This window comes from Falco punctatus, assembly GCF_963210335.1.
Source record: "Falco punctatus genome assembly, chromosome: 7".
Lineage (NCBI taxonomy): Eukaryota > Metazoa > Chordata > Aves > Falconiformes > Falconidae > Falco > Falco punctatus.
In genome coordinates this window covers 34542434-34556665 of record NC_137587.1, presented here as the reverse complement: position 1 = coordinate 34556665, position 14232 = coordinate 34542434, and the positions used below count along the sequence as shown (strand labels likewise).

At 40.2% G+C, this 14232-nt stretch overlaps 1 protein-coding gene across 5 annotated transcripts in view; it reads left to right on the top strand.

Annotated features, from left to right (window-relative positions):
• The window catches only part of BCL11B (BCL11 transcription factor B), a 96836-nt gene extending 83578 nt beyond the window's left edge, over positions 1–13258 (top strand). For all 5 annotated transcript variants that reach the window (XM_080396130.1, XM_080396131.1, XM_080396133.1 and 2 more), the window contains one exon: positions 6066–13258. In XM_080396130.1, coding sequence (XP_080252256.1) covers positions 6066–8077 — 2012 coding nt within the window. In that variant the 3' untranslated portion in view covers positions 8078–13258. The remainder of the gene's footprint in view (positions 1–6065) is intronic.
• The last annotated feature ends 974 nt before the right edge of the window (positions 13259–14232 follow it).

Here is a 14232-nt window from a genome sequence, read left to right as displayed (position 1 = left end):
AGGTAGCAGTACTTCCAAACAGCCCAGGGAGTGCAGGGAGGGTAAAACTCATGATACTGGGTGTGTGCTCAGCGGATGTTTATTCAATCAGAAACGTATGTAGGTAAATGTTCTTGCTAACTTGGATAATTTAAAGTGGTTATGTGGCTTATAAAACCTCTTCAGCAGAAATACCTATATTAGAGATAATTTTGCATACCCAGTCAAGCATTGGGTATGAACCGATATAGTTCATACTGCAGATCCACACTGCAGGCACCTGGAAAGTATTTGGCCCTTGTTTAGGTGACCTGTCAAACCACATATAACCATATATTTTCTTCACTATGAAACACTAAATCTTTCCAGTATTTAATGCCCTTCTCTTTAATGTCAGCTGGTCTTATAAGGAGACTTGTTAAACTAGTGTTCTCAATTATGGCATTTTAATTTAATAATCATTCAATTAAAGGTGTGTTTTTTATGGAGCATCCACGCTACCTTTATTGGCATTATTAGAGTAACCATCGTAATAACAAGGAGTAATTTTTTAAAATGTTCATTAAAAACTGAGTGGTGGAGAAGAAAGTAACATTGGTGGAAAGACTGTAGGAACCCGATGCATGTCTGTTCCTGAGTGCTACATTAAAAGGTGTCCTTTCTTTAAAGCTTGCAAGTTTCTACTTTTCCTGAACTTCTAAAGGTGCAGTAAAGCAGCATCAAAATTCCTTAACATTTTTATTGCCTCTGTTGTAACTTTGTAAAGGGAACCAGAAACTTTATCTGGAAAGCATTGCTAGAGGTAAAGAATGGCAGTGGTTATGTGGACCCGACTGCAGCTCCTCACCACAGTCTTGGCAGGGGTTATGGGTGGGTGATTAAAAAGGGGCAGGGGGGAGTTTGTTCTCTGTTACAGTTAACGGAATTATTCAGGCATGCTGAGGGAAGGATTCATAAGGCACTGGATGTCACTGTAGTCCAGCAGAAAATAATGAATTCTCAACAGTTCTTATCTCACACTGATTATTGTTTGATGGTATCCAGAATAACTGAGTATATTTTAAGGGAATTTTATCTCCAGGGCAAAGGCGCTCAGCATTCAGAGTATATAGAAAGTCATGTACCAGCTAGGCAAGGAAGATCTGCGTATCACTAAATGATGCAACTCAGACTGCAGAAGACAGATAAGTCAGGGGATTCAGGCTGCCTGGTGCAGTGGGATGAATGGCCACAGACCCAGGCTACTTTTGTGCTGGGCTGGGCAAAATGACCTATCTTCTCACTGCCCCCTGTAAGGGTAGAATTTGGGAGGCAGGAACTAAATTTAGCTTTGTTTTTTGCTGCTCATGAAAGAGGAGAAAGCTCATTATTGCTTTGACATTTTGAACGGAACATAATCTGTCATGCAGTAATGGAGGGAACACATTTTAATATTTCTGGAAAAGACCATCTTTTGTCTGAATATGCAGAAAAGGCAAGAGTGTTCAATAAGTTCATAGTTTATAATTACCTGCTTAGGGAGAAGATACTAGAGATATTTTTACTCTACCAGATAAAAACATAACAAGATCTAATAGTCAGCAGTGGAACTCAACAATTTGAATAGGAAAGAAAAAAACATTTTTTTTTAAATACTGAAAACAGTCCATTGCCACGGACTACTCCAATACATAGTGAATTCTCTCTCACTTGACATTTCTAAATCAAGTTGGGAGAATGGGGTGCTGAAAGGCATGAAGTGGTTCAACTGCAAATCACTGGGCTGAAAGACATCTGCATGTGAGGTGCAGACTAAGTTTTTTCCTATATTTTTCAAGTACATATAGGTAGGACAAAATATTATGATCTTCAATTGCAGGAAGAAAGATTTAGATTAGGCATTTGGTGAACCTTCATGATAGTAAATGAGAAAAGGAATGAAGTAGACTATCCAAGTGGAATTTGAAGCAGTGTAATAGAGCATCTGTGATAGATACGAATAGATACATAGATATGGACATCCCTTGGGTCAGCAATAGGACAAGGACAACCCTTCAGGTTTATCCTAGTCCTCTCATTCTTAATTTCATGGTCCTTCCTAGCCTTCAAATCAGTATTTCTGAACCCGTACACCTGTGTCTCTGTAGCATCCAGCCCTACAAACCTGGCTCGTGTCTGAAGGCTAGCGGCAGTGTTTGTTTGGCTTTAGAGCAACCTTGAAGCTACTATTGACTGCTCAGGGCTTGTGGCCTGGGTGTCTCATCTCAGTACTTACACCACATCTACCAGCTAATGTAAAGATAAAAATTACCCTTGAGCCATCAGCCCCCCCAGATCATGTCTAGTTACAGACTGAAGGGTTGAATCCATGTGCAATTCATTGAACGGTATTAATGAAGTCTTGGCTTGTGCTTAACTCTAAGCACATGAATAATTTCATCACCATCCAACAGAGCACTTCAGCCTATGCTTAAGTTTCACTGATGTTGATTACTCACATGCTCAAAGTCAAGCACATGCTAAAGTGATAAAGACTGCATATGGCAAAGCCTATATAGCTAGTTGTCATAAAGTGGGTATTTAGGCAGACTTCAGTGCAGGTGGCAAGGGATTAAGATAGCCATATATCAAAAGTAGCCTTATAACAAAGAGTTTTATAGTGTAGGTGCACTGCATTATTAAATATAAGGATCATTCTTGAGCGATATGTGGCTGTTTCTGGGCATGTTTAAAATATTTAGCAAGTTTTTGAATATAAAAATGTTCGGAGTGGATCTTCAAAGACTTTTTGACATTGTTCTGTTCTTAAAAGTGAGCATCTACAGTGCTCAGGGCAACTTCTAGGCAAGATAACCATGAAGTGATAATATGGAAATGAACATTTTAATTTTTTTTTAATTTTTTTTAAAAACAGGGAGTCTGGGGAGAGTCTTTGAGGGTTATGAAAGTTAAAATATGTATATCTATATACATGGGCATGCACACACGAACACTGGTGAAGCAGGCAGAGATTGGTAGCCAGGTAGCCTGCAGTCAATTTTGCTGTCGTGTTGGGTTCTCCTGAAAAGGAGTGTTAAGGAGCATAAAAGCTAAACAAAACAAAAAAGAAGACTGTTTTATGACTACTAGCTTGTAAATCTTAGATCACTAATAGCACTAATTTGCTCCATTTGAGAGAAAACGAAAAAGGAAGGAGACTTGCTTTTCTCACTTGAATTTCATGGAGGTGAAGTTTTGGAGAACAAAACAAAACATCTCAGTTCCATGTAACATGTCGTAGCAAGCATCCAGCCAGCTGCCATTTTGAGGGTAATTTTTTTAATCAGCCATTTCAGTTTTAGATTGGCCTTGATCCTCAGCCTACTCAGGAATTTTTCTCCTTACGTATATGCCTTTGCTGAAGTAAGCGTGTTGCTGTTGTCATCGTCATCGTCTAATACACAGCTGCTTTCTTCCTCCTGTCAGCTCTTGAGCTAAGCAAGGAGAATGCATGCACACACACACATGCTCACACACTTTATTTTTTTAAAGAAAAAAAACCCACAACAGAAAAGAATGCATGCTGTGACTTTAAAAATGAAAGGAATCGAACAGCTGTGGGTAATAAATCGATTAATTAGAGTGGATAAAATGAAGGTGAAGGGTGCAGAGCACTCTTTAATTTGAAGATATATGACCTTGTAAGATACTGCACTTCATTTGCTATTAGATCACACTTCAGAAGGGGCTTTATTAAAATCTATTCTAGGGTGAGCTGAGGTAAAACATATTGTTAAAAAAAGCTTTTGACAGAGTATGTTATATACTTTAGTCTGCTTCAGTGATTTCTGTCACTTTTTATACTACACATGTTGCAGTGCAAGAAAAGTTAAAGGTCTAGACATTTTCATCATATTTCTGTAAGAAACAGAAATTTAAATATTTGAAGTAATAATGGGAACATTTACTGTTGCTTTGGCTGCAGAGCTGACATAAAATTCCCTAACTGCCTCAGTGCTGAGTAGATTTTTAAGAGGTAATGTATAAGTTCCTTTCCGTGTTTGTATGTGGCTTTCATTAATGTCAATAGCAGTTACGGGCACTTTTTCCAAGCTGAATACAGCTCCCAAACTTGCTTTTTTTCCAATGGCGGTTGTTAGAGATTAATCAAAGCAGCTGGGTCTGTCCTGTACGATGCAGCATGCAGGGCTGGGGCACAGGGGCCGTGTCAGCCAGGCGGAGATGCCTGATGTGCTGTGTGCGTTTTTTCTTGGCTGTGGAGAGCCGGCTTCTCCAAAGTCAGGGTCTGAAGCTGCTATCCACAGCAATAGCCCTATTAAATCAATAGAAGCATGAGGAGCTGCACCACATTTATCACCTACTTTTGTAAATAAGTCTCAATCTGATAGATGCTTTTTCCTTTACGCTTTTGTGGATGTTCATTGTGTGATAAGATTAGATAGACTGACAGGCTGATAGGTAGGCTGATAATCTTCTAGCCTCCTTGTCTAAGGTTTTGTAGGTTTTGTTAGCAGCAGCCGTTTGTGCAACAGCCAGAAGAGGGGAATTCAGTCAGCAGCAATCCTGCTTCGCCTGGTGTGCCCGAGTTTAGTTTTTTTTTTTTTTTTTGACTGCTGTGAGTCATTCCTCTTTACAAAGGTAGTTTCGATAATATGGTTCTGTTCACCATATAAACTCTTTCATTTTCATGCTCAAACACGAGGCTTTCGTGAATTGCAGTCCCTCCATATGGTAAAGGGCTCTGTAGTTCAGCTTCGGGTCTCAGCTCCTGCGGAGGGGCTGGGATCAGGCTTCGTTCAGGTCATTATGCAGGTATGGGTCAGGCGGGAAGCTTGGTTCAGGCTTTGAACTTTCAGGAAGTTTAGTGCCTTTAGGTGTAGTGGAGCCATCACTAGCCAAAATACGTGCTTTCATAAAAAAACAAACAAACAAACAAACAAGGAATTAATTTTAGATTTTCCAAAATAGGTAGTTGTTATTTTAGGAAACCTCCTCCTCATTAAAAAAAAAAAATCCTAACAAAACAACAATAACAACAACAACAACAAAAATCCTGGATCACGATTTTCAGGTTGACACATATTTATGAATTTATCAGAGTCTTGCAGAGGCATTGAAAAAAGGAGGTGGCTGGGGGGGGGGGAGTGCTTTTTGAAGATAGCACATAGTTTATATTGTGCCCAGGACTGGAATTTTCTAGTTAGCAAATTATGACTGTAGTGCAGACTTGTCCACACCTGCTCTTTATGTAAAGCTGAATCAAGGTTAAAGGAATGCTTTCCACCTTTATGCAGTTGTTCAAAGAGGCTAGAAAGGCAAACAGAACAATGTTTTTGGCTCCGGTGAGTGTTTCTGCATTGGAGGGCAGGCTCAGGCTCAGAAATTCTTGGGACCCAGTTCAAGCATGGCCCGACATTTGTTACTGTTAATTGCAACTGTGCTGTCGGCTTTGATTACCGGATGTTTCATTTGAGTGGCTTCTTGGTGTTTTGGCAAAAGGAATGTCAAAGTGGTTTATGCAAGGGTATGTTTTCCAAGCTCCTGTTGACTTGAATAGGACTTGTGCAGCTAAATACCTACATAGTATTTTAAAAATGGAAGGGCTGGCATGACTGAAGCATGTATAAATTAAATTCAGCAAGATCTCCGGGGACTGCTGCATGAAGTATATAAAAATATAAAATGAAAGAGAGAAAATGACTCTGAAGCTCCTTGCAGGTGCCTTGTAAAACCTACCACACTGCATTTTCCTTGGTTTTTGTCTGTAGTCATAAATCTTTTGAAACAAATTCCTTTTTGTGGAATAAACACGTGAAAGGATTTGGATCCTTATGCATCATAAAGGAAGGTTTTATTTGCGAGTTAGAGGATATAAACGTATATAGCACTGATGCGTATGTGTGATATTTGTCATACATGTTAAGTGAATAAATGTGGTGAGTAAATGTGCTGTTCAACAATTTATATCAGTCAATACATTGCAATTAAGTCCTTCTTTCAGAAATGCCAAGGAGGAAATGTGTTAGCAAAATAAGGCTCATGCCAACTGTATTTAAATGTTCTCCGTGTATTATTTTTTGAGTGTTCTTTCTGTTTTTCTTTTATAGGTAAAGATGAGCCTTCAAGCTATATTTGCACAACATGCAAGCAGCCTTTTAATAGCGCTTGGTTCTTGCTTCAGCATGCCCAGAACACACATGGATTCCGCATCTACCTGGAAACAAGCCCTTCAAACAGTTCCCTTACTCCACGCATCACCATCCCTCCTCCTCTGGGACCGGAGACTGTTGCACAGTCCCCGCTGATGAATTTCCTTGGTGACAACAACCCTTTCAATCTTTTGCGGATGACAGGACCCATCTTGCGCGAACACCCTGGCTTTGGTGAGGGTCGGCTCCCAAACACGCCTCCGCTGTTCAGCCCACCACCTCGTCATCATCTGGATCCACATCGCCTTAGTGCCGAAGAAATGGGGTTAGTTGCCCAGCATCCCAGTGCCTTTGACAGAGTTATGCGTTTAAACCCCATGGCAATTGAGTCCCCAGCGATGGATTTCTCCAGAAGGCTTCGAGAGCTGGCAGGAAACAGTTCCACCCCTCCGCCAGTCTCACCCAGTCGCACCAACCCTATGCATCGCCTATTGAATCCTTTCCAGCCGAGTCCTAAATCACCTTTTTTGAGCACCCCACCACTGCCTCCCATGCCCCCCAGCAGCACTACGCCTCCCCAGCCTCAGGCCAAGAGCAAGTCCTGTGAATTTTGTGGGAAAACATTCAAGTTCCAGAGTAACCTTATTGTGCACCGGCGCAGTCACACAGGAGAAAAGCCCTACAAGTGTCAGCTCTGTGACCACGCTTGCTCCCAGGCCAGCAAACTAAAACGCCACATGAAAACGCATATGCATAAAGCTGGCTCCATGACGGGCAGGTCAGATGATGGACTGTCCACCACTAGTTCCCCCGAGCCAGGCACAAGTGAGCTCACTGGAGAGGGACTGAAATCCAGTGAGGCAGATTTCAGGAATGAGAGCGATCCTTCCCTGGGCCATGACAATGAAGAAGAGGAAGAGGAGGAGGAGGAGGAAGAGGAGCTCGAAAACGAGAGCCGGCCAGAGTCGAGCTTCAGTATGGACTCGGAGCTGAGTCGTAACCGAGAAAATGGCTCCAAGTCGCTGCCGGACGAGAAATCCCTTGTCTTGGGAAAAGTCATTGAGAATGTAAGTCTAGGTGCCATCCAGCAATACAACGACATGCTAGCTGAAAAACAGAAGAGGAGTAGCTTCATGAAAAGGTCTTCTGACCAGCGAGACTTGTGTCCTCGAGATCTCTGCCAGAGAGATCCAGGTGATGAAGACTCAGTGGTAGGAGAGCTAGACCGCACTGAAGAAGGGACAGTCAACGGAAGAAACTTTGGCCCGGGTGAACCCTTCCCAAACTTGTTCCCCCGCAAGCCGACGCCTATCACGAGCCCCAGTTTAAACAATTCCTCTAAACGAATAAAGGTAGAGAAAGATTTGGACTTGCCACCAGCAACAATAATACCTTCCGAAAACGTTTACTCCCAGTGGCTGGTAGGGTACGCAGCATCGCGGCACTTCATGAAGGATCCGTTCCTCGGATTCACAGACTCCCGACAATCCCCCTTTGCGACCTCTTCCGAGCACTCGTCGGAGAATGGGAGCCTGCGTTTCTCCACCCCGCCGGGGGACATGCTGGACGGGGGGCTCTCAGGGCGCAGCGGCACAGCGAGTGGAGGCAGCACCCCCCACATCAGCGGCCCCGGCCCCGGGCGACCCAGTTCGAAGGAAGGGCGCAGGAGCGATACATGTGAGTACTGTGGCAAGGTCTTTAAGAACTGCAGCAATTTGACGGTGCACCGTCGGAGCCACACTGGAGAGCGGCCTTACAAATGCGAGCTCTGCAACTATGCATGTGCCCAGAGCAGTAAGCTGACGCGCCATATGAAAACGCATGGCCAGATAGGGAAGGAGGTCTACCGCTGCGACATTTGCCAGATGCCCTTCAGTGTTTACAGCACCCTGGAGAAACACATGAAAAAGTGGCATGGAGAACATTTGCTGACAAATGACGTCAAAATTGAGCAGGCAGAAAGAAGCTAAGGCCCCCCACCCCCCGCCCCCCCACCCCCTCACCCCCTCCCCACCCCCGCTAGGTTAAATTTCAGGGGTCTAGGTACCATTTTATTTGTACAGTTTAACTATTGCCAACTGAGAAAAGATGACCTAACTTGCCTCCGTAAACATAACTTAGCATAACTATGGTAGGTGCCAGACTTTGGCACTTAAATGTAACCTGTGTCTACAAAGTTCTATTAAACCCGAGGGTTGATTAAGGCAGTAAAAATTGTGGAGCCTTTTAACTGTGCAATAATTTCTGTATTTATTGGGTTTTTGTAATTTTTTGGCATGTGCAGGTACTTTTTTTTATTCTTTCTCTTTAAATTTCTTTTAAAATTTTGTTGGGTATCCCTTTTTAATTTTACCCAGTCGTAGCCTGAGATTACTTGCATTGTAGGGGAGAAACATATCTTTTAAAATTATAATTTTTGGGCCGCTGCTTTGTTGAAATTTAAGCTAAGCATGTGTAATTTCTTGTGAAGAAGCCAGCATTTGAACAGAAATATTTCTTTTTTCTTTCCTTTCTTTTTTCCCTTTCCTCTTCTTAAATAACCTTGAATATTAGGGAAAACAAAATTGTACAGCGGATAACAATCTTTAAAATTAGCACTTTGTTTTGGAATTGGATCGAATATGGAGCACTGACAATGTGGCTGATGATAGAGAGGCCTTTTCTGGATGAATTTCATCACTAAAGTTAGGGCAACAAAATGTCATAGGTGCAGAAGGCAGCTACATTCAAAAAACAGAAACATTCTTAATTGTGCATTACTATCGGATACTTTCTTCTTGTTGTTAAGAACTCTGCCAACATAATGGTGCCACTTCGTCATTTTTCTGGGGTGTCCTTCCCTCCCTCTTCCCCTCCCATGACTTTTCCCAGAAACAGAAAAAGTACCATCTTGAGTATTGCAATATTATTTTCAAACCTTGGAGGAGCCAAATGCCATATTTTTTTCTTTTTAAACAGCAACATCATAAATTTGGCTTCAGGACATCTACTTTAGTCGAGATTTGCTGCAGTTAAAATAATGACGTGGGGTTGGGAAAGTGTGAATTTCTCAATGAAAAGCCTCAGCTTATAAGCATATGGTTTATGAACAGAAATATTAGAAATATCTTATATGATGTTGTTATAAGGAAGGGAAAAATAAATTCTAGTTGATTTACCTGTCTTGGCAAGATTCCACTCCTACTGAAGTCAGTAAGAGTTTTCCCTTGACTTAATTAGGAACAGAATGGAACTGAATTCAGACAAAAGCATTATGACAGAAAAAAGTGAAGAGAAGAAAAATGCACCTGCTTGACTTTCAAATTCCAAATTTTATAGAGCCTGTTATGACTAATATTAGCAAACAGTGGAAAATTATGGTTAGAGATATTAATTATGTTGACCCGCACTTTAAAGCTTTTGTTTGTGGTTAAGAGAAAAATGGCTTCTCAACAAGAAATTACATCATATTCTTCTACTTGGCCCAAAGGTGGGTTAAACTGTAAGGGAACAGCTGAGATTAAGTGTCAGTGTTGCTAAGCATGGCATTCACAATACTGGCACTATAAAGAAAAATAAATAAAAATAATTTATTGGACAGTTTTTCTACTGCCATTCAATTTGACGTGAGTGCCTTGAAAACTGATCTTCCTATTTGAGTCTCTTGAGACAAATGCAAAATGTTTTTGTGAAATGGAAAGACTTTTAAAAAAAAAAAAGTAAAACAAGAAAAGTACATTCTTTAGAAAAAAAGAGCCACATTTACTTAAAAAAAATTACTGGTTGAAGATAGTGGACATGAAAATGCCATAAGACCCAATCAAATGAAGATGTATACCCAGCACAACTTCGGACATCCATTAGCTGAATTATTCTCAGCCTTTTTTTTTTTTTCAGGACAACGCTGCTTAGGAAATGGAATGGAAATGATTTACTGCTGAATTAAAACTCAAATGACACAAATTACAAGTTGTTATCATTGAATGAGAAAAAACAATTCAGGAACAATGGCTAATTTTTTTTAAAAGTTAAATTTAGTGCACTCTGTCTTAAAATACGTTTACAGTATTGAATACATACAAGGGTAAAAAAGAAATTGTGTGTATGTGTGTTTGAGCAATCTTTTTTTTTTCAAAGTTTGCTTAATAGGTTATTAAAAAAAAAATGCCATAATGGCCATGTGTATATTGTTTTCTTTTGGTGACGGGGTTTTAGTATATATTATATATATTAAAATTTCTTGATTACTGTAAAAGTGGACCAGTATTTGTAATAATGGAGAATGCCTGGGCATTTTACAAAACCAGAAAGAAAAAAAAAAATTTCTTTTTTCCTTGAAAATGTTGCAGTAAAATTTAAATGGTGGGTCTATAAATTTGTTCTTGTCACTGTAACTGTAAAGTCTTGAGTTTTAGTAAATTTTTTTCTGCCTTGGGTGTTGAATTTTTATTTCAAAAAATGTATAGAACCTCGTATTTGGGGATTAAAAGGTGATTGCTACACCATGTAGAAAAAGTATGTAGAAAAAAGTGCTTAATATTGTTATTGCTTTGCAGAAAAAAAATCACGTTTCTGACCTGTACCTATTTTTCTCTTTTTTTTCTCCGCTTCCTCCCTTCCCTTCCCCGTCTGGAATGGATATTGATATTGGTTGATTCATATGATGTAGGCACTTGCTGTATTTTTACTGAAGCTTGTAATTTTTTAACTGTACGCTTGTCCTTTTAAAGGGATTTAATGTACCTTTTTGTTAGTGAATTTGGAAATAAAAATAAAAACAAACAAACAGGCTGCCATAATATATTTTTTTAATTTGGCAGGATAAAATATTGCAAAAATTAAAAAAAAAATTTGTATGTGAAGTCCTTATTGTACAGGAAAAAAAGGGGGTTGTTAGACGACCTTTGAGTAAAAGAAACAAAACAAAATAATTAAGTGCTTTTTTATTTTTAATTTTTTTTTTGTTGTTGTTGTTCACAAATAATTTTAGTTGTATATATATTTTTTTTTTGTCAGAAATGGCCTACAAAAAAGTGCTGTTCCCACAGGGCTCTAAATAACTTAAAAGCTGCCTGGACCCCTTGCATCAAGGTTTTACCAGGTATGGTTGAACCAGGCTGGATGGTTATTGCTTATTCCTGTGAAATGAAATTCCGTTCCCTTAAAGGTATCTGGGGTGACATCCCACAGCTTCCCCACAGATTTGAGAGAGAGAGAGGAGATTTTTTTTCCCCCCCCTTCCAAACAAGAAGATGTCCAACGCATCTTCTCTCTCCTGGCCACCCCCCCGACTCACTGCTCCCCACACCCTGCCACTGCCCTCTGGAAGAAAGTCGTTTTACAGCAAAATCTGAGAGCTGTTGCATCCATGTTGACACAAACCGGTAAAATGGTCTGCTGTTGGTACAGCTGTAACCAGGTTAAAGTAAAATTGGTCCAGGCACAGCCCTCCTCTTCCCTGTCAGAACAGGACCTACTCCGTGTACAGGTCTTGCCAGTCCATGTTATTAGCTGCTTTGCTGCTGTTCGCTCCTAATTGTACATTCCATAAATTTCTGAATGTTTGAGGGACTGGGATGAAATCCTGTGCCTTTCGATATCTCTCTTCTTTGCTGTCCTTTCTCTCTCTCTCTCATGCTCTCTCTCCCTTTGGGGTCGAGGGGAAGGCAGGTGGCAGAAGAGGCACTGATGCTCTAGTGAAGGGGATGAGGAGAAAATGCTCACTGCTCTTGCAGGAAATGACGGTAAAACTTAAAACAGAAACAACAACAAAAAATATCGCCATGTCAAATTCCTGCTGCTGCTTTCGTCGGTGCAGAACTGCTGGAGCGATTGGAGAGGCATGGGTGTGACAGCAGGGGGAATTCAGTCCAGCTATCTAACAGATAGTTATATGTCTTCCTGGCTTGAACAACATACCCTTAAGACTTCTGGACAAATTCTGGATCTCAATTAAACTGATAAAAATCAGGAATTATTCATCACTCTCAGTCCTGGGTTACTCCAGCATTGCTGAGGCTGGAATGTGGTCCCTTAAAGGAACATTCTCACTTTTTGGTGAAAATTCAGATCTCTGACAGTTGTGTAAATCCAGAGTCACGTCACAAAACTCAGCAGAATCCCTTGGACATGTATCAGTGTAACGAAGATCGGGAGTTAACCATGTATTTTCAGTCCACAATTTGCTGATTTAAGAAAGAATTTCACTTTTCATTTTAGTGTAAGTTGCTTAGGAGCTCCAGTCTCTCTGTTGTTTTTAATTATCCAGGATAGCTAACACCAGCAGTTGTCTCATTTTGTGACTTAAATCACTGAAACTAATAATAAGTCACCCAAAAGCACAAGGGTTGTGTTTCTGCAGACTGTAGTGATTATGAAATGGCTCTCCTTCTTGCTTAGAAGAACTGTAGTTTACTAGGCCATAAGCACAATATAACATAGACATAAAATAGCTAGAATGCTGCCATAGTTCTTTTTCACAATTTAGGTAGTTTCTTATTATTATTTTAAGGTTGAATTTATTACTTTCATTGTGCCTAGTCCTGCTGCCTTTGAAGTCCAGAGCAAAACTCCAGTCAACTCCTTTGGCAACAGGACAGGTCCGAGAACCTGGTTTTAGAAAGAAAAGTACCAATTTTTAAGGAAAGGGTCAAAAAATCAGCATTTCATCCCAGTCCTATGTAAAAGACAGTCCAAGGTTTTATTTATCACAGGCAAACTCATTTTTATGGTGCTCTTTGTATTTTAGAACTGCAAAGCAAAGTAACGTTGATTTAAGTTGTTTGCATTTGTACCGGCAAGGCAAAATATTTTTATTACCTTTTTCTATTACTTATTGTATGAGCTTTTGTTGTTTACTTGGAGGTTTTGTCTTTTACTACAAGTTTGGAACTATTTATTATTGCTTGGTATTTGTGCTCTGTTTAAGAAACGAGAGCACTTTTTTTTTTATTATGGATAAAATGTTGAGATGGCTGGAGGTCATTTCAATATGGCTTAGTGAAATATTTATTGTTCCTTTTATTCTCTGTACAAGATTTTTGGCCTCTTTTTTTTCCCTTATTGTCACAATGTTGAGTTCAGCATGTGTCTACCATTTCATTTGTACGCTCGTTCAAAACAACGTTTGTTCCAGTTTCAAGTTATAAAAATAAATTGGACATTTGACTTGATCTCCAAATCTTGTCTTTCCTGGTTTTTTGAAATTGAGGGGTGGGAAGGGGAAAAAAGAAGAGTGAGGAGTTGAAGCTTCAGTGCAGATGATAGAGTTTGTGCCGTATTTTCTGTTGGTTCTCATTGGGGGTCAATCAGGAGAGAATTCTTGTTTGTGGATGCCATGTGAGCACCTGCGTGATGCTAAGTAGATGTTCAAGCCCTGCTTACATCCCTTGGACTTAAATATAATTTTAAGTATTTTATGAGTAGGGCTCTTGAGAGAAAATGGTAGAATAATGCTGCAAAGAGTCATATTTCTGATATGAAATTATGTTATGTTTGGGGTAATTGGCATAGTTTTCTGCAGAGGGTGAGAAGAGCTTTGCTCTTCTTGTGTTGCCTTCCATCCCCATGAACTTCACTGGGTGCTGTATGCACCTAAGATGTGCTTTGCTTCTTGGATGCCAATGCAAACAGGGAGAACACTGATTTAACCAGGAGCTGAATTTAGGCCACAGACTGTGTATGTGTGTGTGAGAAGCACCAAAATGTAACTGCACCTAAACATCTGCTCCTCCTTCTTGGCTAGGGACAAAGTCATACACAGTTAAAGGCAGAATTTTGCACAATTTGCAGTCTAAGGATAAGAGCTGACAGATACAGGCAGTTCACTGTCCTGATACTCTTTATCAAGCCAACCTGTTAGCAAACGCATGCAAATCTTAAATGAGAGAATTGTTATTCAAACCATTATTGGAAAGCTCAGGAAAGATTTGGAGTGTCAGAGACCAGATTCTGATTTCCTGGAGGCCCTGGTCCAACAAACCATGTAACAGGCTTGTGATTCAAAGCAGGTGGGTAATTGAAATTCATTTCAAAGGAACTGCTTCTGGACTTTAAAGTATTTGGCTCAACTCAGAAGTCGGGAGGGGAAGCTAAGTGGTTTGTGCTACAGAAGAGCTCCTACAGATGGTCCCTTCCTGATCTCAGG